Source organism: Strigops habroptila, chromosome 9 (genome assembly GCF_004027225.2).
Source record: "Strigops habroptila isolate Jane chromosome 9, bStrHab1.2.pri, whole genome shotgun sequence".
Taxonomy (NCBI): Eukaryota; Metazoa; Chordata; class Aves; order Psittaciformes; family Psittacidae; genus Strigops; species Strigops habroptila.
Genome location: NC_044285.2, coordinates 18,847,886 through 18,873,678, shown reverse-complemented (window position 1 = coordinate 18,873,678; position 25,793 = coordinate 18,847,886). Strand labels below are relative to the sequence as shown.

General features: G+C 40.5%; 2 protein-coding genes across 6 annotated transcripts in view; one reads left to right on the top strand and one right to left on the bottom strand.

The window, feature by feature from the left end:
- The window catches only part of TMEM266 (transmembrane protein 266), a 93,370-nt gene that overhangs the window by 43,125 nt on the left and 24,452 nt on the right, over positions 1–25,793 (bottom strand). For 2 of the 4 annotated variants that reach the window (XM_030496768.1, XM_030496767.1), the window contains 5 exons: positions 19,209–19,343; positions 17,973–18,057; positions 17,004–17,109; positions 15,047–15,235; positions 4,772–4,926 (listed from right to left, as the gene is read on the bottom strand). In XM_030496768.1, coding sequence (XP_030352628.1) covers positions 4,772–4,926; positions 15,047–15,235; positions 17,004–17,017 — 358 coding nt within the window. In that variant the 5' untranslated portion in view covers positions 17,018–17,109; positions 17,973–18,057; positions 19,209–19,343. Of the gene's footprint in view, positions 1–4,771; positions 4,927–15,046; positions 15,236–17,003; positions 17,110–17,972; positions 18,058–19,170; positions 19,344–25,793 lie in introns of those variants that run through there. The other 2 variants (XM_030496769.1, XM_030496770.1) reach the window with 2 other exon arrangements.
- NRG4 (neuregulin 4) overlaps positions 19,325–25,793 on the top strand; it is a 47,527-nt gene continuing 41,058 nt past the window's right edge. The window contains exon 1 of one of the 2 annotated variants that reach the window (XM_030496777.1): positions 19,325–19,416. The gene's annotated coding sequence lies outside the window, so the exon portion shown is untranslated. The remainder of the gene's footprint in view (positions 19,417–25,793) is intronic. The other variant, XM_030496778.1, reaches the window with a different exon arrangement.

The window sequence follows — 25,793 nt, the reverse complement described above, 5'->3', positions numbered from 1 at the left end:
ATAATTGTTAACTGTTAATACAATCAAATCTTAATATACTAATATTAAGGAGTTCGTGAAATATCAGCAATTCTAATTTGTACAACAAATAAAATGTGGCTATTTTTGTACAGTCTGTTTCAGGAAAGGTGGCTGTCATATGGACAGCTTTGTCTTCAAGCAAGTTTCTATGAGAACACTCAAGGAAGATACAATAAATGAAATAAAAATTCCAGTTTAAGTAATTGCTTGAGCCACACAATTTCCTCTGTAAGCACTCACCTTCAGAATGACAGTGACAATTAAATTCACTTATGTTCACTTAATTTCAAACTCCTCCATGAAAAGAAGTCTGTAAAGGGTAAGTTAAAATGGTAATTTATGAAACTCTGAATTCTACACACTAACTTCCCATATCAGCACTCTTCGTGCATGCAGATTGTTAAGGTAGTTATTCCACTTTCATAGTAAAATGACTGAACAAAAGACCTTTCAGGAACTGACTGGCAGGAACACTCCTGAAAATGTATCTGAATTCATTAAAAGTATGATTTTACAGAGTAGTAAAGCCTTGGACAGACACTCACTGGCATTAAATCAGGCTTTCATTTACTTAGCTTGTAGGTAAAACGAAGTAAACTCAGACAAACGAGTTTGTTGCAGGACTACATAAGAAGCTCTGTGATACAGGTTAATCTGTATGGGCTCAAATGACTCTCTTGAGATCTGGACGATTCCTTAATAAGTAAGTTTAACTGAAATTCTGTGATTAAAGTTCCCTTCATTGCTGACAGAACAAAGCTGAAAGGGTTCAGGATCCAAACTGCTGGCAATTCCTAGTCTGAAGATCACATCCTCTCAAGTTTGGAATAAAGGAATGAAGAGAAGAAATTTTTTCTTTACTTCAGGGTGTTTGTGAGCCTACCACCCCCGCAGCAGGCAGATTAAAATAGACTGCACAGTCCTGCAGTTTCAAAGCAAAGTTTAAGGCAATCAGTGACTGCGTGCCTAGGGACGCAAGACTGGCAGAATTAACTAAGTCCCAAGAACATACGGGGCATGCACTAAATAAAGCACTTACTTTAAAATTAAAACTGTTTAAAATGGGAAGGGGGGGAAGGGACGTAGGGAGAAACCAAGATACAAAGAAAACTGTTAGGATGGGCTGCCACTGAACTCTCCCAGCTGAGGCTCATCTGGGGCTTCACGAGAGGGTTTGCTGTGGTGCAGCAGAGGAGCTACCTAAAGATGAAATAAACGGGCAAATATATTCCCAAGATACTGTCTTTATAGGGTGGCATAAAGAACAAGAAATGGAAACCATTCGAAAGCGCTTTTTCAACCATCTCTCGATTGACATACAAGGCTCCAGCTGCCCCTTAGTGGTCAACATAAGATACAGCAACCACGAACGTGGAAAGAAACTCCACTTCTGACGCTGCACTAAGTGCAGCAGTGCTGGACACGCTGCCAGACAGCATGCAGTGAAATTGCCAGTAAAACAGTAAAACTGAAAATGCCTTCCAAGCAAGAAGCTTTTGTACAAGAGCTGAATCACCAGCCCATACACTGAACCTGGATATCTGCCTCTTCCTAAACACTTCCCTTCCCTGCAGGGAAAAGCTACAAAGACAGGTCTTTTCCAAGAGGTGTTCATCCCTGCTCTGTGGTGGTTCGGATATGTCACTGGGATTCAGTTCGAGGCAAAGCACCTAAGCTATTCAGCTTCTAGTTTTATCTGGAAGAGAATTTCACATATGTTGAACTTGTAACTTCTGCCCCCTCCCCCAGAAAAAAAACCCACCAAAACCAGAAACAAACCAAAAAAAAACATCATAGCTAAAAGCCAAAGAGTTCTGCTTTATTTCACATTTTGATTGTCTGGTGCTGTGGGGAAGAAGTGGATGCAAATCCATATGCTTTTTAGTCATGAAGAAGATGATTCAGTATAAAACAGGGAGTAGAGCCAACCTCAGTCTTCCTCCTCACCCTTTCCCTTGCCTTCCCATCTCCTCAAAGTGGATATCCAGAAAGGGAGGGATGAAGAACACATCCTGACAAACCCTGAGTGATACTCTACTGCTTCTGCAAGGAGCAGACAGCAGATGCTCCCTGCGTGGTTTGGGCAAGCCCTGAACCGGCTCCCACTGAGGCAGTGCTGCACCACAGTGTGCATCGTCTTTGCACAGCTTTACCTGTACTCCAACAGGGCCCTGATCCAGCAACCAAATGGACAGGAGCAGAGCCTTTCAGTTTCACAGTCTTCAGGAAGGCCTGATGCCTTTTACAGGCACACCTGAAGTTGACGGCAGGATGGTAATGCATGCATACCAAGATGATTTCCTGAGTTGCTTTTCCTGAAACTACTGAAGACGAGGAAGGGACAGCTTGGTCTGTACTTCTGAGAGCGGGGCTGGAACGTGCCAGAATCCTTTTTTTCTGAGATGAGGTGCAAGTGACTTAATATATGTCTGTTTCTGCATTTGCAGAACATCAGGAGGTATTGAGACCTTATTTTGTTAATGCATGTGAAGAGCTTTGAAGACAGGACTAAAACAGGTGATTATAAGACAGAAACCTATAAAAAAAAGACCCATTACATGTCCCCTGCTTTCTGAGGTTTCTAATTCTGGCATGAATATGCTTTGTGCTAAAATACCCTAAAAGGTCTCTGTCCTTTTCATGTGTGCGATTTACACATTTGCAAATGCAGCCTCCATCACTAGGACTGACAGTTTTGTCCACGGGAGAAGTGCGCAGTACAAAGACTGCACTAAAAGTATGAGAGGAAAATGATGCTCTCAAAATGTCACAGCCAACAAAAACACTATTAAAAGAAAAAAATAAAGGAGTCTTCCTAAGTAATTACAGTCTATAATGTGGATTAGCAGTTGTTGCTATGAACAAAATTGGCAGTGATGTGCTGTAACACATCCTAATGCATTGGTTGATTTCATATAGAATAAGGAATCATTTAAAACTGTATGGCCTAAATGGCTTTTTAAAACCTTAATGTAAGTTACAGCCATTCCTCACATGGCACAATTGCAATACTTGTATCAGCCCCACCAAAATAGCCTTTATTGGATTTTAAACAAAATAGAAGGTATTCAACTTAATGACTGTAAGAAGCCTGATGGGTTGATTCATTAGTTACAATGCAAAGTAGCAACACAAGGGTAGAATGGGTCCTTCCTCAGGTGCTGAGAAAATCCATCCAGGCAGCCTCTGAACAGTGAAATGACTTGGCTCAACCAAACACCTATAGGTCATGTACAAGATGTAAGATGCAGAGCTTTTAAGAGTATCCCTAAAATAAAGCTGCCTTTAGAAGATTTTTCAGAAAATAGCAAGAAAGCAGGTGCTTCCAGAGGAAAGTCTCCAAAACTGTGTTAAAAATCTAAGAGAAATCAACAGAAGCAGTTTTTAAACTCTTTGGCTCCACAGAGGTGACAATTCTCTACATAAACAGAAAGATATGGCACCTCAGTGAATGTTGTTAAAAGCTTCTTCCTCCTTCAGTTTTTAAGGACGTAGACCCATAACTAGCATCCCATTTTTCTGAAAGCAACAGACTTGTCCAAATCCTGGGCTTCCTCATTCAAAGTGGCAAGTCACTACAGACTACAATTGTAACTGAGTGGCCATGCTCAGATCAGTGTGTGCAGTGTGGGCAGACAGGAGTGTAGATGGTGGGCAACAGCATGGAGAGACAGCTTAGTCATTCATTCATCTTATAGGGTTTATAAAATGACTGCAATTACCAATAAAGTCCCCTAAAGCAATCTAAAACCAATTGCAATATCTAAACCTTTACAGTGAATCTACCTCCACTAATATCAATTGACAAATCACAAAAATCAAAGGACTTCGACAGAATACAAGGTTCATTTGCTCAGTTTAAAGCTGCCGTAGAAGATACCAGATCATGACTCTTTCATACTATGTATTCTTGCATTTATTAGATTGGCTGAACCCCACCACTGCCATTTGAACATATCTGAGACTGTACATACATGCTAGAGGTTGCTCTTCAACATTTAGCATAGGGAAAAGTGTAGATGGTATTTGTGTTCATGTTAGCTTTGTGTCATAAAAGGAAAAAAAAGAAAAAACAAAGGGGTAACAGAGGAAAAGAGCACTAGAAAAACAAAGAGATGAATTAGAAAGCAAAACAGCAGCATTAAAATTTCCATTGTGGAACCTGTGTAGAGTGAATTCAGATAAAGCTAAACTCCACTTAAGCTATTATTTGACTTAAAGTGTGTTAGCAAAGTAGAATGAAATTCTGTATCATTTGGGTGCATTACAAGATAGAAAACAGTAATTTCAATTCCTACTCATCTCAGTACGAGTCAATTAATAATAAAGCACCAAATACCCTAGCAAGTTCATCATTTCTGCCTACGGACATGCATGTGAAAAGTATCAGACATTAACGATGCACAAATGATCTTTCCCCTGTGTATACAGAGTGTGTCTGTGAAGGACAGACTTTTTCAAGTACTAATGACAACATGAGCTGATCTCTGCATGTACAGTCTGCTTGTGGCCTTTGAAAATATGTCCTGTACTGAATTTGTTCAGCAAAATAAGAAACAGACCTTATTTTATACATAGACTTCACTATACCAGGGTTCCACAAAACCACATTTCTTACCTAGCCTAGTAATCATTTAAATGGTAGGAAAAAAATTATCCCCAGCATCCTCCTCCTCCCCCCTTCACAAATCTCCCAGCATGTTAAGCCTCTATTTCATCAAAACAAAAGCATAAAAATCCTCCTACTCACACTGGAGAAGCTTTATATCTATTAGGAGTTCCAGAGTCAGAAGAATCACCACCAATACTACACAGGCCACCAGGAAACCGTTGAGACTTGCACTGAGCAAAAATACCTGCCACACAGCAGCTCGTCTCCCACAGCACGGTTTTAGCCAGTTAGATCTAAGGAAATAAGAGGAAAAGAAAAAAGAAAAGAAAAGAAGACGAAGAAGTGAAAAAGGCAGAGAGCTAAGAAGCAGTGAACTCAGAATTACACGTTCTGTTGTTATGGATACACTCAGCAAACTTATAAAGACTTTGCAGAACTCACTTTTCTTTTTACCAAGAAAAATATCTCACAAACCCCATCCCCCCAGGGATCTTGTGTGCGTCTCCAGCCCTCTGGAGAGTACTGGTGTCCAAGTGCCTTCCAATGAGTAACACAACCCTAATCGTGTCTTACTACTTTCCATGTGTTTTTATTTTGACATACATGCTGCCTTCTCTGACCTGGGACTACCACAGCATAGCAGGATTCTGCTACTAGGTTAAAAGATAATGATGTTTAAGAATTTCTCTACTATTGAATTTTACCCCTGTTCTAGTATGAATCAAATCAGACCAGAGCCGCCAAATCTGGTTTACAACAGTTAGTCCATGCCATCATGGAAAAGAGCAGTAGGAATCGGAAAACACCAGAGCAAAAGCTCAGCGACTCCACAGCTACACCTACAGTAGCAAACACACACAAAGAGTCAAGCCACCGGCCAGGGCTGTGTCACTTGTCCATTTGTCTCACTCTCACGAATCTCTTCATGGCCCAGGCCAGAAAGGACTTCCCCAGAGTTTGGGGTAGCACAGTTTTGGGGACAGCATATGCCAGGGACTGCTCTCAAACCCAGTTTAGAGGAAGACACATTGTTTTAGAGGAAGAAGAAGGTTTAGGCAAGATGAAGGGATCTGTGAGGAGGCTGTGAGGACCAGAAGTCTGGAAGGAAGTTGATGCATCAGTAATGTTGCACTAGTATAGTGCCAATGCAGATAAACATTTTCTTTTTCTTTCTTTTGAAAACATTTGTAATAGGAATGACTGTAGCACAGACTTCAGAAGCACACAGCCCAGCCTGATCCTTTTTTTTCCTCCTAAAATCCCCCCATAGTTTCACTTCAATACAGTATCATATCATTTCTCATCACAGTGTTCTTGTACTGACTCACCTCTGAAAGTTCTGATGCTTGCCTGACAGTTCATATTTTCAAAGATCTGTAAATACCCATTAGCTAATACAGAGCTGGCACGATTTGTTAACTAGGGTTTAAAGAAGCAGGAAGCATACAGAAGTGTGGTGCAGTAACCACACTGTCTGAACTAACATATGAATACACAAGAATCAATGGTACACAAGATGATACTGATCGATTCCAAATAAATAACTCTAGACTCAATAACTCATGTTATGATCAAACATTTGGAAAAACACCACAAAACTTTCCCTGACATACCCACACTCAAAAAATGAGGGGCAAAGCAATGCTAAGTAGTGCTCAGAGACCTGACACTTTCAAGCAGCTTCTCAGAGTTAAGCATATGAACTAAACACTTGTACTCTGATTGCCCCATTATCTGACTATAAAAGATCTCCTCAACTGACTCGGAAACCTTCAGAGAAGATTGGACAACTGTTACTATGAGGAACTTGCCGTAAGTTTAACTTTGGTATGGTTCTAGCCTGAATACAGAATGCACTAGATTTTAAATAGGTATTTTTAAAACATAAGGCAAAAAAAATGCATTGGCATAGGGCCTTTCTGCAAAACTTGCTTTTTTAATGGATTTTAATTTACATCAGCTCAAAACAGGAAAACTTGTCTTTACTGAAACTATTATTTTGGGCTTTGGTTTTTGGTTTTGGGGTTTTTTTTAGATATTTCTAAAAACAATGCTAGGGAATGGCCTTATTTAAATAGAACAGCTCTTTATTCTATCCTCTTCCTACATTTATCTTCCCTTTTCCAAAAAGGCCTGTTTTGCCAGCATTTTAATACTGCAGGGCAGTTTTCCCTCTTTCCTATTCCCAGAATGATCAGTAGAGGGCCTAAGTATATTCCTTTAAAAGCTCTACATAGTCGAGATTTGCAAATACACTGAATGCACCAGTAAGAATAAATCAACTGTGATACTCAGCACACATTACATATGGCCACGATAATCATTATTCAAACTTACAGAATACTAAAGAATGTGGAGTTATTCTGTCTGTGCACTACTAATATCCCACTGATTCCAAAAGCTTCTGAACAAAACTATCAGTTTACTATTGGAAAAGCAAACAACTTCAGAGGTCAAGTGCAGATCCTCTGCACGTTTACATCTATATATCACTCGTAAAATATAGAAACTCATTTCAAGGACATGAGAGTTTGAAATTTAAGCACTGAAAACCACCTTCTGTTTCATATCTTTATTTATTACACCAAGGTGCATTTGTTCAACACTTGTCTTGTGAATGGACAGTGATGAGCATCACTGCCCAGCAGACCTCTTCCCAGACCTCCTCCAAGTCCTCTGAATCCACTGATACTAAGAATCACATTGTGCTCTAAAAGCAGCACTGAATTGTTTCTTTCCTGGGGGCTGCTTAGCTAGCTCATTCCCTGCTATTTGTACACTCCTGGAGAGCCCTGATCTTGCCTTGGGTTGTTGGTTTTTGGTTGCTTTGGTTTGGTTTTTTTTTTTTACGTCTTACCCTCCTATAAAGAATGGACATAAATACTAAAAGGAACTGTTTTAGCTAAACCTGTTGACATGCTAACCAGACTAACTCCTAATACACAAATCTTCACATCTCCTTCAACCCTGTAACCTTAGCACAGTAGTATCAGTAGCCCTGCTGATGTTGGTGTTGTCTGTGGAGGACATGCACTATGTGGGTACAAGTAAAGTATGACTCAGGACAACTTTACTGTGTGACTTCAAACAGGTTCATTAGGTACCTCAGTTACTGTCTCTCTAGAACAGGAATATTATTTGCCTTTCTTACAATGCCTGGATGAAGTAAATAAATGTAGTAGCATGGGAATTTCCTGGTTGATGGTGATGCAGGGCTGCAAAGTTGTTATGATTCTATGATTAAAATATATTTAGTGGAATTTTACCAGGGATACTTATTTTTAAAGACACTTTCACACATGGCTTTGTGGAAAACCAATCTGTCATCATCACTGCTAGTTTTATTAATAAACAGCTTGGATAAAAGAACATAAGGCAAAACTGGGAAAGGTTTAACATATTTATCGAGTAAGAAACCACTACAAACAGTTTGTTCAAGCTGTTAACAGCTGTCACTGTTTCTATTTCCTGGTCTTGCAAACAAATACCCTGAAATCTGCATTATACCTTACCCTGTCTTCTTTTTATTTTTTTCTTTTGGCTAAACAGCAAGTGTCTGCATTTCACAGGGTGGCTATGATCAGAAAACAGAAGGATGGATGAGATCCAAATCACCATCTGAAGGATTAGAAAGGCCACGGTCAGGAAGTGATAGGAACACAGAAAGGCTACGTAACAATACAAAATCTGGCTGAGACAAAACAGACAGCAGAGCCTCACAGCAGGCTACAGGGAGCAGCTGGAGGCCTTGCGCAACTCCAGGGAATAGAGAGCGCTCTGCACCCCTTTACTGGGCTTCTCCTACAAGCTTAGTTCAATTACAGAAGTTAACCATTGAGAGCTCCCTCATCCTTCTTTCCCCTTAAGTTTTTCTGCTTCAAACACCACGACATTTCTTGGAGGACTGCTGCAAAACTCTGGTGCTCAAATGGCAAGATTCCCCCAGTTTTCTGCCTAAACTCACACATCACCAGTTTACACATATTTGCTCTTGTGCCAATATTGTTCTTTAGCTTGATTAGTTCTTCTCCCTTGCTGGCATTTTGTCCATGATGCATTTACATACAGCAATAGCATCCACTCATGTAATTTAATTAAAGCCCACGCTTTTTGTGAAGCAGACACTCAGTTTCTATAACTGCCCTAGTAGTTCCCTCTGCATGTGAATAGGCAGCTAGAGTGGTACATAATATTTTGGAATAGGTTTAATTACATGAATGCTTCCCAGCTCTATTTGAAGTGCTTCATGCTTTCGAGGATCATCTGTGCCTTCTTTATATCATGATGTTTGCTCACAGATATCCTGTGGTTACCTGGTATATTACTCCCCTCATTAGAAATATTATCACCACGCTCAAAAACAACCTATAAGAAACCTAAGAACAGCCATAGTACCTCAGAACAAAGGCTTGGTATTCTGTTTCCAATAGTGGCCATGAGCAGATGCCTCACGACACATAAGAGCATAGCAAAAATATAATACTTCCCCTTAAAATTCTCCCAGCATCTAAGCGTTTTCAACTTGGTGACTTCCTGAGACAGATGTGGTTTCTTGGATTCTACTTCGTCACAGTTAATGAATTTCTCTTCCACAAACTTGCTGAACCTCCCCTTAAGGCTACATTAGCTATTAGCAGCCACACATCCTTTAAGAAGCCGTTCCACACATCTACTGCCTCTGTGCAAAGAGCAACCTCTTTTTATTTCTTTTGAACTGGGCCTTAACCTGTATCCTAGCACTTGTACTGGGAGGTGTGTGAGAGGGATGTGGTGTCAAACCTTGTTTTAACCTGTGTCAGATTTTGTAACCTCAGCCAAATCTCGTGTGAGCCTTCTCTTTTCCAGATTGAACAGTCCTAGCTTACATAGTCATCTCCAATGGCAGCCTTATCACATCTTTGATTACTGTTCTACTTTGACTCTTTTCCAGCTCAGTTACATCTACCATATCCTTTTTGACAGGGACCAGAATACATTCATGTCCAAGACAGGGGCAAAGCCTGGATATATGGAGAGGCACAACAATGGGCTCTCTTTTATTCCCTACTCTTTTTCCTAATGAATCCTAACACGTGATTTGCTTTTAGACTGCTGCTCAGCATTTAGCTGACCTTTTCATGAACTCTCCTTCCAGACTAATATTTCTCTTTTCCACATTTTTCCTTCGTCCATCTGCTCACCCATCTTTCGATCTTTACATCAAGCCATATCTTCTCTTAGAACTTAGAAAATTAATTCCAGCGTCAAGCCTGATAAATCAGACCCATGCCGTTTCCACTCTCAAATAAAGAGCTTTGCAAACAGTGGTCTGTGGGCTACAACTACTACTCATCTACCAAAAGAAAGTACATAGGAAAAGCAAGTTCTGTTGGAAAAATACAGAAACATCTACAAACCAAAAGAGCCTGAAAATCACTGAGCTAGAAAATGAATTCTTCTTTTTACTTATAGTAGTGCTCCCTCTACCAATTGCTGTTACTGATAAAAGACATTAGAGGGACACACTCAAAGGCTTTAGGTACTAGGATAAACACAGTAATGAGCTATTCTGGAAAACAACATTTACAAAGATAAGCACTTAAAATGCTCCGTACAGAAGAAGTTTCTAAGTCACCGAACATTCCTGTAACACAGCCCAAAACGTCATGTATTCTCTCTCTAGTGAAGAGATGGTCACCTCACAGGTTCTGTCATGCTAAATGCTCATTTTCTGCTGCAGTGCAGGTCTTAGTTTTGGACCACAGCACAGAAAATAGCAGTGATGTAGTACTGCACAAAGAACAAATCAGCACTACAGTCTCATTCCCCGGATTCTGCTGTTAAGATTTTGCACCATCTTTCTGGATTCAGCTAAAAATAAATTAAAAGTCACTTCTGTAAATACAAGGAGCTTGCTCACTGCATGAAATAGTTCTGCCCTCCAAAACCTTTGCACTTTATCTTGAGCTTGGACCTCATTATTCACCGTGTATCAGCATCATGCACTCACAGAATTTTTCAGAAGAGGGGCTGTTTAATTATGCTGCCAGATAAAGAAAAAAAAAAGGGCAGAAGAGAAATGTGAGATCTTGGTCCATTGGAGTTCTTTCAGTTAAACCACCTTAAGCTTTGTAGACAACACAAGTAAAATACCTCCAAAAGATCAAAATGAAAACTGAAAGATGACTATGGAAACCAGAAATAACGGCATCTATTTGTTGCAGTTCCAGAAGACAGACTGAAGGAACAGACATCCTTTTCTCCCAGGCTGGGTGAACACATTCATCAATGAAGGTTTGCAACCAATTTAAAATTAAAAACTCAAAACTCTTCCCTGTGTTCATTTCTGAATCTCTGTTCTCTGTTCAGTTTTGGTTTCCCTTCCTTTTAATCTCTCTCTGTATCCCTTCCTATAGTTTTCTTCTTTTAGATATTCCTTCTGTTTAATGCACTTTCTAGCTGCAACCAAACAAATCTAAGGCGACGAACAGATGATCACCAATTATCAAATTACAATGGCAAGACTATATACAGCTAATGGCAAGTGAGCCACATTAACTGTATGAACCCCCAACCTTTACAGCTGTTGATGTAAAACACAGTATTTGAAAGGACCTTCGCGTTTCAGATTTGTCTAACATATAAAAGTTCAAGAGCCGCAATCTAAAACAAATACAAGAAATAATTTCAAGTTGGTGTATATCTCTCCCCTTGCTTCCCAACCAACAGGTCTTGGAGAGACAGGCTCACTGTCTGTAAATTCTTCTATTGTGATTGATACCTATTGTGAATGATTGCTCCTCATTAGAATTTAAGGGAAGTACAGGAAGGAGAGCTTTTCCCTGCTTGTCGTTAGGACACGTGTACCACTTTCTGCATGTTGTCAATTTTCCAATTATTCCCCATCACTTTTATGGGTCATTGATGCAAAAACAGAAGAAGAAACTATTTTTTTTGGAAAACAGAACACTTGACGGGAAAAAAGAAATTAAGAGTGGCACTTAAAGCTAATGTTAACATTTAAAAATCCCCTTAGCTTTCTGGGTGATTAGCCTCCTTAAAGAAATGTTTACATATCCTTTTCATGCAGGCCAAGTTCAATGCAGATACAGCCTCTCCAATAAATTCACAGACATGCAGAAAATCAGCAACTGTCCTGCTGCTTTTTGTACACAAGTCTCACCTGCTTCATTACAGAGATGTCAGAAGTGTACACCATGTGTCCTCCTTGGCATCCAAGGCACATTTTTTGAATGAGTTCATTTTTCATCTACGTGCCTCCAGCGTACGCCTCAATCATTTCTGTAATGTCTAAGCATGGAGTGCAGTGCACAGCAGGAGGATTCTAAGAAGTTAACTGTAGGGCAGATTAGCAGAACTACTAAATAATGAACATCATCCTCATCCTGGTTCTGAGAACTGAACTACTATTTCTTCACAGTGCTAAACAGAGTGAAAGAGCTATATCTTTATAAATAGAGATTGCTATAGTCACATGAAACAAAATGGTTTAGTTACATATTAGTGGCATTTATCAGAAAATTTCCTTTTCTGAAGAGAAAGACCCACAGCTCAGTTAATCCCAGGCACATCAGCCTCACTGCAGGGAAGAAGCAAGCTAGATGCAGCAATCTTTTATTGCCCACTCATTCATCTCTAGTCTGATGTCTCTCTTATTGGTCTGTGCAAGGAGATGAAGACTGACTAGCGATGAAATGCTACAACCTACATCAGGAACTAGGGACTGCATACTAGTATGCTGAAAACCAAAAGGTCATGGTCAGATGCAGATTGTCACAACCACCCAGCCTTTTCCAAGCACAGGGATGCACCAGAACTTCCTGCTGCAGAGCCTTAGAGTTACACCAACTACAACTTGCATAGATCAGCTATAGATCTAGAACAACAGAGCCATACAGGATATGTGCAGGTCATAGAGGTTGGCACCTTCCCTGAAATTCTCAGGGAAAAGCATACAGAAGGTTACACTTGGAGTCTGTGACAAAGGCAGACTGCCACGGATGGGAAGAGGAGACCTACATCACCTTTTAGTACTCTCTGGCACTAGCAGCATTTTCTGGTATCTCCACTGGCAACCTGTATGGCAGCTTTGCGGTAACAAGGCTTCACAGTTATGAACATGGATGCTGGCAGAAACTACAGGGACTTGAATATTTTCTGCCCCCTCCTATGCTGCCTTTTCCCACATCACACTCTTTACAGGAGCAAGATGTAGCTGTCAGTTCCTGTAACTGATCTAACACACTCTACCTCCTTGTTACTCAGATGGAAGCCATCTAACAAGGCTAAGATCTAATATCTAACAAGGCCATGAGAAAGAAATTACACCACATTCATAAAATCAGACATATTCCCAACAGAGCCATGAGGTGGTATGGAGACACCTATGGAGACAGTATTTTACTTTTGCTGCTAGGCTTCTTGAGCTGAGCTCTGCTCCTGAATTTCACAAGGCATCAGTTGTGCTCCTTGCTTCTGAAAAGAAGCAGCTGCCATTCCCACAAGGCAGATGTAATCCTAGGACTGAGCTGAACACACTCAGGCAAAATGCATTGAGACATACAAACTAAAGCTCTGAATTTTCTTCAGAGAATCCACCCTACAGCTGGGACATCTGAATGGCACCTGCTTATTTCCGTTCAGACTGATAAAGCCACAAAAGAAGTCTGTGTGAAGGAAGAGATCTCTGCTGAGGAAAAGAACGACATGTCTATTTTCCTGCTTAAGACTGCAAAGCTGCTCAAATGGTTACAATGGGAGATCTGTGCACTTTGGCACAGTGAAGAATTGAGTTTCAGATCATAAAAATCTACAAAAACGCGTATCTGAACTAAACTGGTATTTACTCAGCACCAAAATAGCCTGAGGGTTACACCTGCATACTCAAATTAATTTTCAAGTGCCTCTTTGCTATGCAGGGTATTTTATGTTACAGTTGTACCATACTTATATAACCTACTTGAAATGTATTTCCCCTTGTTTGGAGGAACAACTTTCTGGAGATGTCTCATAAAGTCCAATTTGGAAACAAATTAAAGGCAAGAGCCTTCCCCACATACTGCTTCCTGACTACCATACAGAACACCTGCTGAGCTGAGATCAAGCAGGTCTCTCTGCTGATTTCTGAGCACAGGTTAAAACGCATTGAGCTGTTAATAAATGGAGGCTTACATAAAGCCTAATGTCTTCACCAATGAGAGCTCTATATGACTTGCCGTGAAACGCTTTTAGATGGATCTTATTGACAGTGGAATATATATATATTCAGTGTGACATACAGTGGCACACTAATCACAGAATCAGAGGGGCTAGGCACAAGCTCTCACCTCATCTCTGTCCCAAGGGATGTTAAACTAAAGTGTTGTCATTCCTGACAAACACATCTTCTTCACAACATCTAGCGACTGCAAATCTATTCCACTCCTCCCCATACCAGTTTGCTCATGGACACATCAGTAGTCTATCCCAGCACTTCACTACCCTCATTATTCTCTTCTTTGCTGCAATTCAAGCTTCTTACTTCTTTTACATCATGTTTACATCACGGGAAATCAGTAACAGACTGTTCTTTTCCTCACTGAAATCTCTTACAAGATCCCCTGAAAGTCTCTTCTTCATGTTAAATACAGTTACTTCCACCAGCACTCCACGGCAGGTTTTCTGCACCTTTAATCATTCTCACTGCCTTCCTCTGCATTCTCTCCACTTAAGCCCAATCTTTCACAAAAAAATTTAGCACAGCAGTCCACCTACAGCCACTTCAAGCCTGAACCAGGCATAAGGATGATTTCTAATGACCTGTAGGACAACAGTGCTACATAATCTGACACTGGGTTATGTTTGGGCAAACGTTACGAACTGATTAAGACATTTAATTCCAATAAAACTGGAACAGTTGTTCTGTGAAAACAGGAGTAGTTTGCATACACATTATCAAAGACAACGTTCTCGCACAAGCAAGCTATTCAAATTACTCTGTGAAAAGTACACAGTCTGTCCAGGAATCAACAGCCCCAAGTCATTATCTCTTGGTCAGGAGATGCACAACTATGTACAAGAATCACAGTAGCCAACTCTATCACCCTGAAACCCCCCTGAAAACCCTTTTCACAAAGAGCTTTCACCAGGCCATTCTGCCTGTCTGATGGGTAGATGCCTGGTCTAGTTTTCCCTGGGAAAAGACTTCCAGCCTGTGGTCAAATAGCAGCTATGAATCACTTAAAAGTATAAAGAGCCCCAAGCCAGCACAGATTAGTTATATTAGAAAAGTTCACTTCCATCCTGTGACAACAGTTTTAAAGAGAGTTTGAGGACAACTGGCTGCACTTCCCCAGCTCAAGGTTTTCTTTTGTACAAGCCATGAAATTCATATAACCTAAAACTGTAAAACAAAATTGTGTCCTTTGCACTTACCCTTCTCTCTGGTACTCCTCATCCAAATTCGACAAAAGCTGGGACCCAGCCACAGACAGATCAAGGGCAGCTAAAGGTAGATCTCGATAAGCAAAATTAACAAGCTGTACAGGAGCAATGCTTTTGGTCTCTTCTTCCACTTGTTGTGAAATTATCTCAACTTCTGAAACACCACCTTCTATTGTAGACCTGAAAATGCAATAAGCAAAATAAAACACCCTCTTCTCTCTTCACGCAGATATACATATAAATGAATGTAAATAAGCAAGCAAACAAAAATAACTTAGAAAAAGAACTCACAGAATCCGCAAAAGCCAGCAACTTAAAAGGCCTTCGCCAGAGCATTGGGGAAGGTGTCCTCATTGAGAGGACAGACCAAACCTCTCCATACTTGTCTTCATGAACTCAAATAAAATATTTGTGCAAAACAGAAGGAAGACATGTAACTGTGCCAACTAAAACCTCACTGCTCTGAGAGTTACATCAGTGAGCAATGAATAGCTCAGCTTATTAATCCTTTTATACAAAGCAACTGTCCATTAGTGCATGCAGTTTGACCCCTCTTCCACTGCGGGTCAATATTCAAATAGTTTTGATGGATGGCAACTTATTATCTAGTGCACATGAAGGATGGCTTTGTTTTAGGAGACAGCTTGCACATCAAGCTGCTCACTCCATTTGATTCAGAGTAGGTGCAAGCATAAACTTCTCCAGCTTTCATCCAGGAGAGCTTGCAAACTTCTAAAGAAATCTCAGGCTACTTGTCTCAGGTTTTCAACAGCAGGAGTGAAGATACTCTTTTTCCTTAAGGCTATATTGAAAAAGTGCTTGGCACTTTAACTTCCCTCTGTTAATCTGACTGCAAAAGTTGTATTGATGATTTTGTTTTAGAGAAGCTTATTAAAATCTTCCAGCTATTCAAGAAACCTGATTAACAGCTATTTTTGGGTTTTTTTCAAGGAAAAAAATAAATTAATTTAGAGGATTTCTTAACTCATATAACTTGTAAGTCTAAGGATGTGGGTTAAGGAACTAAAATTCTATGTGAAAGAGCCAGAGAAAGATTCTGTTGGTCAGAGCCACACCATTAGACTAACCGCAGAAAACATTACTCCTAAATTCAAAGGAGCTACCGGCTGCCAGCATTACACAAGAAAGTAATTTTAAAAATCAGAAAATGCTGTTGTATTTGGCAGGGAAAGGCTGCAACTGGGTCATAGTATGGCAGAAAGTAGAGGTAAGGAAGTACTATTTGAATAACCTAAAGGCTTACTTTATGTTATTCTTTGCCTAACTAATAATGGAAAGCAAACAATTCATTTCCAACAGAAGAGTATTCCTCTGTCAACAACCTGAATCAGAAACCCAGACGGAGGAGCTAATTTTAGCAAGAATTTTCTTTCTTTGATTTTCACCTTTAGTGCCATCCTGTGGACATTGACCCTTACAAGTCCAAGTGGGTTCAGTTTTGAACGGAAGAGCATACAATGATCCAACTTCCAGTATTATAAAGGAAAAAGGAAATGGGTTGATGCAGCCTTCCCTCTCCCAATAGTATTTACCTTCTGCATCCTTAGACAGACTAAATGACAGACAGTGTCCAATTTGACTGAAAAGAAAAACAAATCAAACCAACACACTAGAGTTGCAAACAGCTTTGGGACAGGTTTGGTGGCACTAAAGAAAAAAGACAGATTTGACAATAACATGACATGCTAGTTTCCAGCCAGTGGCTGTTAGTAACACATCAGACATGCTTTCAGCATTCATGGTTTTTCTGCCAATTCACACTCTTTAAACAACTGACCATATCCTACTCCTCCTCCTCAAAATATCAACTTATCCTTCCAGTAATACTGATAGAACCCTCGTGATGCCACAACATCATTCTCCTACAGGTAGCAACCTGTTCCCTTCTATTTAAAATAAATTGCAACTATCCTCACATGGTACTTACTGAGGATTGGTCATGTTGAAGGATGCAACTGAATCAGCAGTGGTTCCAGTATTCAACTAATTCCAGCTGTTCTGCACAGAAGTTCTAGCCTTCCAAGATTAGGTCTCTGCAAGAAGCAAAACAAAGTTATCTAAAACACAGTCATAAGAACTCCAAAGGGCTGCACTGACATTTGTTGTCCATATTAGGGAAGCTGTAAAGTTACAGTGCATTTACACATTTATCTGCTCACATACATACTTCTGTAAGAACATAGGTCTTGCATTAAACCACTAGACTGTTAAGAAAGATAGCCAGGATCAGAGGGGGGAGCAGATTTTCGAAGAAAGCTCTGTCAACAAAATTCAGGGTTTCATTCTCTATTTTCCAATTTGAACTATGTTCCTGCCTCCCTTTGCTAGAAAGGCTCTTCCAAGAACTTATTCATGTTGTCCAACATTCCGGATGGGCTGGTATCGAGATAGTATTTTGATCACCAAAACCCATGAACACATTTGGAAAAGGCCCCACATTTGCTTGTGGCAAAATCTCCACTTGTGTTGTACCTGGCCCAATGCACAGCAACTGGAATGGGAGAGGACAAGCTGTGAGAATGAAAACTGCTGCTATGCAGGTTTTGGTAGCTGGAAAAATATAAACTGGAGAATACCATTTAAGAAACAAAATTTCTTAGGAAAAGGTATCATGAGACTTTGTAAAGCCACTGTCAAGACTATATGCTAAATAATTTCTAAAAGTAACATAAAAGCATACTGTTAAACAGGAATAGTCACTGGCAAAATAGACTATTACTGACAATAACATAAAAAAAAAAATTATCATGAAAAAAGCTTCTTATACCAAACTTTATACTGAAGTCCCAGGCTGAATTGCTAATATTGGTCAAGTATTTACAGTAGAGACATACAAATGTAGCAAGAGTATGACCCTTAACAATCACTTGATACCAGATAATAAAATTGAACTTACTTCTTTTGTAGATCCATTTCCAAAGCTTTATTTCCTGTCTTGTAAAGCAGAGCCAGTGCATTCTCACATTTTCCAGTTGATGTGCCTAGGTATGCAAAAAGAAAGGGTCTACGCTGTGATCACCCTCCTTAGGTAGGTAAGTCAGCCAAAAGCAATCTAATTATTCATATGAAGAAAAGAAATGTGACTGACTTTAAAACAGACAAAACCACATATTTTAGAAAAAACACCCACACTCCATTCATCTGTAACATTGTAATACTGCTAACGTCAGACTAAGCAGCAAACTTTGTTCAGATAAACCTTCCCCAGCCATAGCAGAGACTTGATTCAATATCCATTTGGTATCAATGGGAGTCTCTTTGCTGGCCTTTGTAGCTCGTGAATTATTCATCTTATCCTATTTGCTAAGGCAGCAAAATACTAAAACATTTGCCTAAAATTATGCATGTTTAAATCACACACTGAAGGGATTTGGTGTATCCGTACCTATGACAGCTTTATGATAGCAATTGTTACACCTACCACAAAACTAAGGCATAAATATCAGCCTTGTGCAATGTTAGCTCCCTAGTAGCTCATTTGGGGTTGACACTTTATGACACTTTAAAAGAAACCCCAATTTTTAATGAAGAACTTTACCCAAATCAATTGTTCTAAGCACTCAGCCTAAGAAAATGGTAAAGACATGAGGTCCTGTGCACCTCTCTCATCAGACTCAGGAAATTGAGAATCCTGTTAGAACTGCATTTGCAGGCCTGGAGAATAGAAGGTAAATGGGGATACAGCTGAATTAGGAAATGGGAATAAAACTGATGGGAACCGGCCTCAGAGACAGATGTAGATATGGGAATTTTTTATTAAAAACCTCACCGTTTCTTTGGGAGACAGCGCTAACACACACACACACACACATCCCCCCTCGAGGGGGTTTATAAAACAAAACAATGAGAAAAAATGTACAGCTGGATTTGAAGAATAAAAAAATCTTATTTTTTAAATTAATCCCTAGATTTTGAAGGAACTTAAGTCGTAACAGTGCGGCCAGCAACACTGCAGTTCTTTCACGTAGGACATGAAATATTTGCCTCTCCGGAACACAGACTGAGTCTGGGATTTTTTCTCAAGCTGGAAATACATTCACACGTGAACAGGATCTTGCTTTACAATTCAACACCATCTGACCAATAAGCCAGACCTGCTGGAGCTGGCAGCTCTACAGATAACACTCCTCACCACCAGGACTGAAGGAGAAAGTTGCAGCCAGCTCTTCTGATAGCTCCACAGGGAGCAGAGTCCAAGCCGCCTCAGCAGAAGGGACTGTTACCATGACATAAGGCACTCAGAAAGGTGGGACGAGTAACGTGGGACCTGAAAGGAGATAAAGGGAGTCAAGTCTCCAAAGGACTCAGTGGAGCCTTCCTGAGAGAAAAAGTGGCAAAAAGTGAGTAATTTCTGGTGCAGATAACTAATGTATTAGCTGATCTAATGAATCAAAAAGATAAGTAGTTTATATGTACAATAAGAGGGCAGCACAACCAAAGCCTTCAAAATGGTAATAGGCTGTGCATATCTATATCCTAAATGGATTACTACGATTCATGCTTCTTTCTAGGCTTTATGCAAGCAACAGAAATGCCTTAACACATACTGGTATTTTGCAGAAACTTATTCTTTCCATTCACTCCACTTCATCTGTTATATGCAAAACTTCCTTAAAAAAAAATCCCAACTTCTATACAGCATAAACCACTTCCAACTTCCATCAGGAAAGTTGGAGCAGGGAGATTTTATTCTTCTGCACATATCTCATTGGCATTCCTGTAGGATTTAGTGTAGGCAAAGAACAGTGATGTGGCTCTCATCCCTACCAGTAGAGATGGGCAGGAGGGAGAGGCCAACCTTTGGGTATTCCATCCCCATCCAAATGGAAATTCTTCCATACAGTCCTTTCCACACCCATCCCACTCAGTGTTCAGTAGACAAAAATGCTTCATCTCTCTTGGTCTCATCCGAGGGAATCAGTTAAAAGTTCCAGGGGTTTGATTTGGGGTTCCCTCCACCTCCCTTCTTCTCGGAACTGAGATCAGACAGCACGCGGTGGATGCTGAGTTGCCATATGAGTACGAGCAGTGCCCATTCTGGGAGAATTCAGCAATTCTATTTGTTCTATGGTGTGTTTTCAAGGTGAGATGGTTGTAGAAGGAGCACGGTTTCCAAAGTTAAACAGAATTAGTTTGAAAAGGAGATGTGACAGAAAGGAAACAATAGTCCCAGAAAGTTTCTAGTGCACACTTTGAAGTGGTATAAAGCCCAGAAATATTCACTGTCTTGTATGTACCAAGAGGACAGTGCAATCTGATGGGAACCGTATTTTTGCAGCTGGTTTTCTGTATACAGTCAGGTTTACAGCCCAGTAACTCGGCTTAAAATGTGGGGGATCACAGTTCAGACCTCAGCAAAGCTGACTCAGCTCTTCACCACTCTGCAGGAGGCAAAGGAAGTTGCACCCAGTTCACTGAGCTCCTTCAAAGAGCTTGCAAAGTGCTGTAATTGCCTTCCAAGCCTCTCAGCTTTCTTCTGTTCTTTGCGCAGGTATTACGCATGCCAGTGTTCCTCAAAGCTTTTGCCAGATACCCTTTGCTTGCGACTTCTTTCACCCACTCCTCTGTAGGAACATCAGCAAGCAACCGCTTCACAGCTCATGGGTTACGCTCAGAACCACGCAAGCTGAGACATAGGGTCATGCGCTATAGTTGAGCAAAGGTTCCTGCTGCTGCCCTTGCCCAGCACACCAGTTAATTTGTTAATGTTTAGATCAACCTTCTAGTGTCAGTCACCACACTTTGGCTGTAACTTGCTAATAAGGAGATAAAGTCCAGCTTAAACAACACAAAACATAGAACACAGTTTGGAAAACATACCTTAAAGCATAGCATGTGTGTACATAGATTCCAAGCTAAACAAAAAGCAAAACCAAAACAAAACCCTAAGAGCAACCTTAAAAAAATCAGCTGTACTCCAGCTGCGCATGAAAACCATGACTCTAAGCGTTGATTTAAGCAGTCTTACAAAATACATCTCACAATGTAGTGGGTGCAATTGGGGTTAGGGAGTAAGAAGATGGTTCAATTTAAGCCTTTTGCACTAAAGTTTCTACTTCAGTGCCCTAAGGGAGCTGAATTTAAGACCACCCAGTTTGGAGGCGTTTGTTGCATTTGCTCACATTCTGAGGAGTGTTACCACAAAGCTGTAAGCCCCTGTACAAAATACAGGCACTAACTGAAACCTGAGTTCATGTACTTACAAGTAGCTATAAAACACAATTCTGACATGTTCTGCTAACTAAAGATTCTTCCACACAGTCCCTCAACAGCAGCTCAGACCCACAGACAGCCTCACAGTCTGCATTCAAAGCAAATGCAATAGGCCTCACTTGATGAAACACAGCCATTAGCCAGAGGGCAGGTTTTGCATAGTCTTGCCCAGCATCTGCTCCTTCCTCTGCCCATGCCATAGCCATGCACCTGCAACATGGGCCATGACTAAGAGCTGGACCAGGAAACTGAGTTGGCATAATCTTCCTTTTCCTGCACTGCATCCTGTAGGATGGCTTCCCTGATACAGGTCACAGTACAGCTCCAAGAATAGCTATATCAGCAAAACCAAACAGGTAGGGCAGTGCACTATGGGCACAGCGACAGAAACAAACAGCACGGTGGAAAAAGCCTCAAGGTCAGAAATACTCGAATCAAAGATGATGTGTTGACACCTAGCCCTTGGCAATATTCAACTGGAGTAAGCACCCAAACTGAAAATGCTGAACAGACTGGGGAAGGAGTGGAAATGAAAACGGCTTTGTGTGGTTTTTTCTCCTTCTGCAACACGCTGGAGCTTTTTATTGTTTTATTCTGAATCTAGTACACATCAGGAAATGGAGTGTTGTTTCCTCTGTGCAAAAATGTTCTTATTTCAGTCTATAAATTAAAATTCTTATATGTCTAAAGTTCATATGCAAACGATGGCTATTAAGGTTCCTACTTGGCAATCCTAAGTAGCTCCTGGTGCTATCCAGAAAAACAGAAAGGGAAAGAGGGAATCATCTGAAATAGGAGTAACCAGACATTACCCAAGAAGTTTTCAAAGAGAAAAAGGAAGTGTGATTTAGGGGTAGCTAGGTTTAGCTCTTGTGAATGAGACTAGCCAAATCTCTTTTGTGATTGACACCACTGATGGCACCCTGAGGATCAGCATGAACATGATACGATTGCTCATTTCTACCACTGCAAGTCACATTCTCCAAGAACTGAAACTAGGGTAGGGTCCCTAGGATTGCAGCCTGATGAGTCTGACCACTGCTTTTATTTCAAGCTCTCAGTGAGAATTTTAACCAGCTCCACACATCTGCACTTAGAAAGTTTTATTGGTCATGTACGTCAGAACTGTTTTCTTCAGAAATCCAGCAACCTGCACTTCTGAAGGAGAAGCCCAGAAAACCTCTTGCAGGAGAGGTCCCAGGCTGAACAAAATTGGAGTGTTTTCCCATACTGGGTGAACAGGTTCATTGTGATAAAAAATTAAAATGTCTTTTGATTCAAGTGACCATCCCTAATCCCACTTTTATTTAAGACAACAGCTTGACCAAGTATTTGTTTATTTGGCTCTCTATAGGTGGGTAAGAAATACTTCCTTTATTTGCTAAAAAAAAGGAATATAATTTGCAAAAGATCATGACTGCAGAAATGCTACACAGAAAACAAAGTGCAAATTCATTTCCTTAACAAGTCAAGTACATTTGATACATATTATTTTAACACTGCAGATTCCCAGTTCCATTCCTATCGCTAACATTCCCATGCCGTAGCCAGAAAAGGAAAGAGGTACAAGAGATAGAGCTTTTTACTTTGAAGAAGAAGGGACACTGAATTTTGCATCTTTTTATGGAGGGAGCTACAGTAAAGTTTTCAAATACATCACATTAGAAGAAAAGAAAAACCCTCTATCCCAGGAAAAGTATTTAGACTGGAAAAAATCAGCCATTCACAAATTATGAAACAGCAGATTTGAACTTGCTCATGCAGCCATAATTCTATCCCCTTATGGATCATCCTGAATGCTGAAATTAAGCAGAATGCTGTTAGGGAAAAAAGGAGCACGTAATCATTAAACTGAAGACTGTCTCATTACTCCTAAGCATAGCTCATACTTTCCAGAGAGAAGTTTAGACAAGCCAAAAAAGAGAAAAACGATCTTGTGCACTATCATAAGAATCTCTCCTCAAATCCATCACGATCATTGGCCAAATTTTCAACTTTTCAGTGCTGCAAATTTGGACTACAGGACAAGCACTGCTATCTGGAAGAAAGCCTGAGAGGAGGACTAGACCAGTACCAGCTCCCAGGAAAGCCCAGTCAAGCCCACCCTCTTCCAAAGAGCTTGCAGATGTGCGGCACATGGTACTTCCAGCCAGAAAGAAAGAGGAGGAGCTGCTCTGTTTGAGATGGTTATGGAAAAACTCTACCCATGCTTCTTCCCTCCACTATCTTTTCACCTAAAAACTGGGGAGAGAGAGCAGGGGCTATGTAGCAGGTCTTCTGTGATATGCAAACACTCCAGCATGAACATGCTTCCAACACCTACCAGTGCTGCCCTGACAGCTCCTGTGGGCTCTCATTCAAGTTCATGCTACACAGGGCACACCGGCACTGTTGAAATTCAGTTGTTCTGATACACTACGAATATTTTCCAGAAAAGGCACATGTCCAGCAGGTACTGCAGCAGCAATCCACCATGTAGCTAACTCTGAAGATGTCATGGGGCAACAAAAAGGACTGAGGGCTGCCTGCCAAATTTTAACACTATGGCAAGTAATGGGAGCAATGTGACATCTCAAAATTCTGAAAGAATTATCAAGAAACTATCCAGGCTACTTAAATAGAAAGTTTGCTCTTAGCTTCTTAATAAAGAAAATGCATTCATTCGCCAGGATTACTCATTAGATCTCTTACCCCGGGGTAACTGCAAGCTTGCCATTTACCTTACCATTTTGCAAGCTGTCCCCATTCATGTGTAATACATTGGTGATCCCAAGCAATTCAGAGTTACCAATGTATCAGTTACTCTACCAGTATAGAGTAGTTCTTTATAGCTTCCCCATTTGGTTGAAGTGGAAGATGAAAGCCCCACACTACAAGGCTCTCAAATCCAGAGAACGAACAAAAGAGAGCAATCACGTATTTTAAAGGTCCCTTCACAGATTGGTCTGATTTTGAAAGTTTAGGCCTGCATAATAAGAAGGGAAACCACAAAAGCACACTGGGCATTTCACATGAGCATTAGGCACAAGGCTGCCAGTTTATGCTATTTCACTGCATGTCCCATCTCCTGCTCCACCGATGGCTCCAACTGCTGGAGATGGCACTTTCATTTGGGAAAAAGTGAGGTCATACCTACACATACAAAGCAGCACCACTTATATCAGACATGGCTCCTAGTGAGGTGATCTCTGTTTATGGCCCAGCACAAGGATACTAACAGGGACCACAGGATGGGATCAACAGCTCTGGCAGGATGCTGTGTTGACACTGCTTCTGGGCTCTGAGCTGGAAAGCTCAGTATTTGTTAGCTTTTGCCATGAGCCACTGCACATGTTGATAGGAATGAGCCTGGCACCAACAGCTCCACTGGGCTGAAAACATCTGTTTTTTTCCATGCTGGGAAACTAAATGACTCTGGGTTCAGCCAGCACATGGTTAAAATATCATTTGGACAAATCTCATACCACAGGTGTTCCCCCAATCCAGCACAGACTTTTTATGCCAAAAATTCTGGTTTTAAAAGGGAAAAAAACCCCAACAAAACACCATCAAAAACAACCAACCACAAAAAAATCAAACCAGAAAACCTCCAATTTCCTTTGGATTAAATATTACAATATTAAATTCGAAGCCCAAACAATGTTGAGTTTCTATTTGCTTGGCTAACAACAATTCCAGTTTTGAATTTTACATGTTTGGGGATGACACTAACATAGCTGAGTCATATTAGGCAAAATTATTACTATTGGAAGCAAATCAAGTGCCAATTCAGTTTTAAAGAAGTTTGGTCTGTCTGTATCTATCAAAAGTCAACCCTTGGATTTTGTTTCTATTTCTCGTTTTCTCACTGCCTGGAACTGCTGCGAAAAGCCACTCACCAGAGACCTGCAGCCATGTCTGTTGTTTTCAAGCCAAGCAAATTAGGCCCAGCCACTCTTTAGAACAGTAAAGAAAAAATACACACTCTTTTCAACATGCTAGAATGAATGGTTTTAGTTCTATATAGATACCTGTCAGGTCTCCTCTGATTAGACTTGAGTTAAATCACATGTGCACCTAATCTCTGCAGTATGCTAATGGTATCTGTGGTAAAAATGCAAGTCCATTTGAATCCAACAGCAAAAATTACTTGGACAGAGCTGGAATTTCACTCAGGCTTTTAATATTAGTGACAGGGCAACACAAATTGTTTGAGCCAACCTGCTTTGAGATGTCCCTCAGTTTGATGTATGTCTCTATTCAGGGGCGACACTGTCAACGTGTTTTAGGGGACACTTAGTCATGTGAAAATACTAGGGTCACCCCCCGTCTGCCATGAAAATGGTTAAAGCTCACTACATTTTAATTTGCATGCACAATATCTGCTGCTCACCTTATTTGGAGCTTAGCCTTCTAATAAATACAAGCTTGAGCATCTGCCCATGCCCTTAGCTTATGGTAACTTGAAGATTGCTTTTCAGCCATTAAACTTCAGCCTTAAGACTCTTCCTCAAGCTATTCATTT